The sequence below is a fragment of the Myotis brandtii genome, unplaced genomic scaffold (assembly GCF_000412655.1).
Source record: "Myotis brandtii unplaced genomic scaffold, ASM41265v1 scaffold1733, whole genome shotgun sequence".
NCBI lineage: Eukaryota > Metazoa > Chordata > Mammalia > Chiroptera > Vespertilionidae > Myotis > Myotis brandtii.
Window position 1 is genome coordinate 757,256 of NW_005356400.1, and position 4,134 is coordinate 761,389.

The window sequence follows — 4,134 nt, forward strand, 5'->3', positions numbered from 1 at the left end:
AGCCCTGCTGGGGGGGGGCCCTGCTGGGGGGCCTTGGTTAAGGGGAGCAGAGCCTGGGCATGGACATTTGTGTAGAATCTCCCCCCTGGCGCTCACGGTTAGGAAAAGGCTGCGCTGGCTGTGGGGTTGCTTGGTCGTCCCTGAAAAACGCAGCCGCGTGGGGAGGAGAGCAGGCCGGCCCCGTGCAGCTTTATAGCTTCACCACCCACAGTCACACACATGGACCTGGTCCTGAACGCCAGCTCCCGCCACCAGCCCCGGCTAAGCCACACACACGCACGCACACCCCAGAGCTGGTATCTACTCGCCTCTCAGATCTCCCCTGAGACCAGCTCCCTGCAGGAAGCCCACCCCGTCTCCCTGGGCGGCTGCAGGACCCAGGGACGAATCTGTCCCCGATGTGTGCGAGTGCACAGCGTGGGCCGCCTCCCCGGCCCTGCCCCGTGCCGGGTGCTTGCTGGCTCCAGCCCTGGGCCGGCCGGGCCTCGGAGGCCCATGGTGGGTCCTGTGGTCTGTGCCCAGCACTCAGCACTGGCTGCGTGATGAGGGGGCCCTAGAAGCCGCCTGTCCTGCGGAGACGTGGGGGCTGTGGGGGGCCCTGCGCCCTTGGGAGACACTGATGCTCTCGTCCCCAGAGCACGGATGCTCACTGTTGGTCTTTGATTTTTATTTTTAATATATAATTTTTTTATTTTAGAGAGGAAGGGTGTGGGAGAGAGATAGAAACATCAATGATGAGAGAGAGTCATTGACCGGCTGCCTCCTGCATGCCCCACACTGGGGGTGGGGTCCACAACCCGGGCCTGTGCCCTGACAGGAATCGAACCCTGACCTCCGGTTCATAGGTCGACACTCAGCCCCTGAGCCCCGCCGGCCGGGCGGCCTGTAGACACTGGGCTCTTCCACGGGCTTTGCAGCAGCAGCGACTCACCACCAGGCCTGGGTGCACCTGTTTCTCCCCTTCCTTCCTGCCCCGGTCACACTGGAACCGTGACTTCTGTCCCAGTGGACGGCCTGTGGTCCCAGGGCCTTGGCCGTAACCACAGTGTCTGCGACCTTATGACCGTCGGTCACTGTGGTGCCGTCTGGTTGGCAGGTCAGCGTTGCGACCGTGGGCCCCCAGGACGGCGAGCGGAACGGCCTCATGGGGAGAGTGGACGAGGGCGTGGACGAGTTCTTCACCAAGAAGGTGACCAGGCGGTGAGTCCAGAGCCGTGACCGAGACCGTGGTTCCACCCGCATGGGAGTCACGGCGGTCGCCTCAGACGGGTCTGCAGAGGCTCATCCATTTCACACGCGTGTAGGGGTTTTTTCAACGGGCTTTACGACACTGAGGGTTTGCAAACGTGATCTGCAGGCCAGCAACATGGCTGTCAGCTGGGAACGTGTCAGAGACACAAACGCCCGGCCTCACCCCCAGACCTGCTGTCGGGGAGCGTCCGTGGTGAACGGTGCTCTTCTTTTCTCGTTTTTTAAATGTATTCGTGTTGATGTCGGAGAGAAGGGAGAGGGAGAGGGAGGTGGAAACACCAATGATGAGACAGAATCACTGATCAGCTGCCTCCTGCGCACCCCACACTGGGGATGGAGCCCACCACCTGGGCCTGGGCCCTGACCGGGAGTCGAACCCTGACCTCCTGGCTCATGGGTGGACGCTCAGCCCCTGAGCCCCGCCCGCCGGGCTCCCGTCTGTGTTTTGACGGTTCCTGCTGGAACCGGGATTGCAGGGAAGCCAGCAGGGTTCCTTCTTCTCTGTCCCAGGAGATCATCGGCCAGAGGCCCCGAGGCCCAGGACCCCGGCGACGGGGGCGACGAGAAGAAGAAGAGAGAATCTCGCAGGAGCGGCTTCCTCAACCTGATCAAGCCCCGGTCCAAGCCCGAGCGGCCGCCCACGGTCTTGATGGCGGACGAGCCATCCTCGCCCAAAGGGGCGGGCAGAGGTCCAGCCATGGACACGCCCCGGCGGGATGCGAGGCCGGCCGAGCAGGACTCACCGTCTTTGGGTTTTGTCCCCGCGGGTGAGAGCTGCAGCCCCTGGTCGGCTGTTGGTGGTCCCTGTCGCGGCTGACGCTCCATCCTCACGGCCAAGGCGGCGGGCAGAGGCCAGCTTCTAATTGTGGAAATGCAGCTCTCGGTTTCACTTAGGTCCTGATTCATTCCCTTTTCCAGACCAGAGCATCCTGGGGAGATTCCAGCTTTAAAAGTCAAAGGAAAGAAAGCCAGGTGTCCTGTTAGAATCAGTGGAATATCGACCACTGTGTGGTCGGACACGGTGAAGAAAATGTCCGTCGTGGTGTAAACATTGCTGAGCCCCTCCCCCCCCCATCAGCCTCGATGTGTCGTTCACTCTCCAGCCTCTGGCTGACTTAGAGGCGGGGGTGTCCCCTCCCCCCCGACTGCCTGTTTCCTCCTGCAGCTCCCGAAGGGCTGGACCCTCGTTGTGGCCCCGGAGCCACAGGCCACGTTAACCCGGCCGTGGCTCCTGTGGGTTTCCCTGGGCGCTTCGGAGTTTGTGGAACGGGGTTCTCCAAAGTCAGGGAGGTCGCACCCCTCCTTTCTGGGAGGAGGAGACTACGTCCGTTCACCCCAAGGAGCCTTGCTTCCAGGAAGGAAACGGTGGACTGTCTGTGCAGGGTGGGGGCTGCTTAGGGGACTCTATACACCCAGGCGTGTTTTCTTTTTAAAAAAAATATTTTTAATGATTTCAGAGAGGAAGGGAGAGGGGGAGAGAGAGAAACATCAGTGATGAGAGAGAATCATCGATCGGCTGCCGCCTGCACGGCCCCCACTGGGGATTGAGCCCCCACCCCGGGCATGTGCCCCAACTGGAATTGAATCCGGGCTCCCCTGGTTCATAGGTCGACGCTCAGCCACTGAGCCACGCCGGCCGGGCATCGCCGCTTGGTCACGTGTTCATCCAGTCCTGCCTCCCACGTGGTTTCACAGGCGTTGACGGGCACCTTGGTTACCTGACAGTTTCCTGGTTACGGGCCCCTCCTGCCTCACTCGGCCTTCAGATGTGCATTTCATGGCTTCATAGGCCTCCTTGGACGGGGAGCAGGCTGTGTGCACCAGGCGCTGCTGGGGGGCGGCTCCCACTGGAGTGCAGCTGCCTGTGGTGGGAGGCGGTGCTCCAGGCCTTTCTCCCGGTGCTTTGGGTTTGGGATGTAAACAGGCTCCAGGGGACAGAATTCTCCTGGGTTAGTGGTGGTTCTGCTCGTTCATGCCCATGGTCTCCTAGCGCCACCTGGTGTCCATTTACTATAACAACAAGCTCTAGCCGGTGCTCAGTGGGTGGTGTGTAGGCCTGCGGACCCAAGGGTCCCAGGTTCGATTCCTGGTCAGGACACATGCCTGGGTTTCAGGCCCAAGCCCCAGAGTGGGGCGTGCAGGAGGCAGTCAATCAGTGATTCTCTCATCATCGATGTTTCTATCTCTCCCTCTCCCTTTCTCTCTGAAATCAATAAAAACATTGAAAAAAATGTATGTAAAACAATGATAATAAAAATCCGTCGTATTAAAGATTTGAACAAGTCAGGGGTATTCCCTCTATGACAGCGGTTTTCACTCGGTGGGCCGCGAGAATTTCTACAACATGCAATACCTGACGAGTCAGGGGCACCGCCCTCTCTTCCCTGAGATGGTTACACAGAAGCATGACAACAGCTAACACACTAGTAACTGCCCGGTGTGAATGAATAAGAATTATACCTATTTCTTTTTCTGGTCAGACCGGCAAAAAACAACATTTTTTGGTGTGCCGCAGAAGTTTAGTAATTAGTGGGTGTGTGCCCTGCGATGAAGAAGGTTGCGCGTCGCTGCTCTGTTAGAACAATAAAGTAAGAGAAGGCCTTCCCCGTCGGCTTTCCACTATTGTCCCCTACAACTCCAGACTGCGCTTCAGTCAGCATCCGCGTCAGCGGGGAGCGTTCTGTTGATAAAATGCGATGGATTCGTGTGTATGTCGTCTTCGCGTTCCTCTGGAGCCATGCTCTTCACACCGTTCACTTCTAAGGTGTGGACTTAACGAGGAAGCTGTGAGGGGAGGACGCGGCGTCTGTCACTGAGGAAGGTGGAGGGCGACCGGTGCTGAGTGCTCGTGGCCTGGCCTCTCCTGGGCCCCGGGGGCTGCGG

General features: G+C 59.5%; 1 protein-coding gene across 1 annotated transcript in view; it reads left to right on the forward strand.

The window, feature by feature from the left end:
- Positions 1-4,134, forward strand: part of LOC102261942 (leucine-rich repeat-containing protein 16A) — a 97,996-nt gene that overhangs the window by 81,733 nt on the left and 12,129 nt on the right. Inside the window, exons 32-33 of the mRNA XM_014537145.1 lie at positions 1,062-1,200; positions 1,762-2,065. Of these exons, the coding sequence (XP_014392631.1) occupies positions 1,062-1,200; positions 1,762-2,065 (443 nt within the window). The remainder of the gene's footprint in view (positions 1-1,061; positions 1,201-1,761; positions 2,066-4,134) is intronic.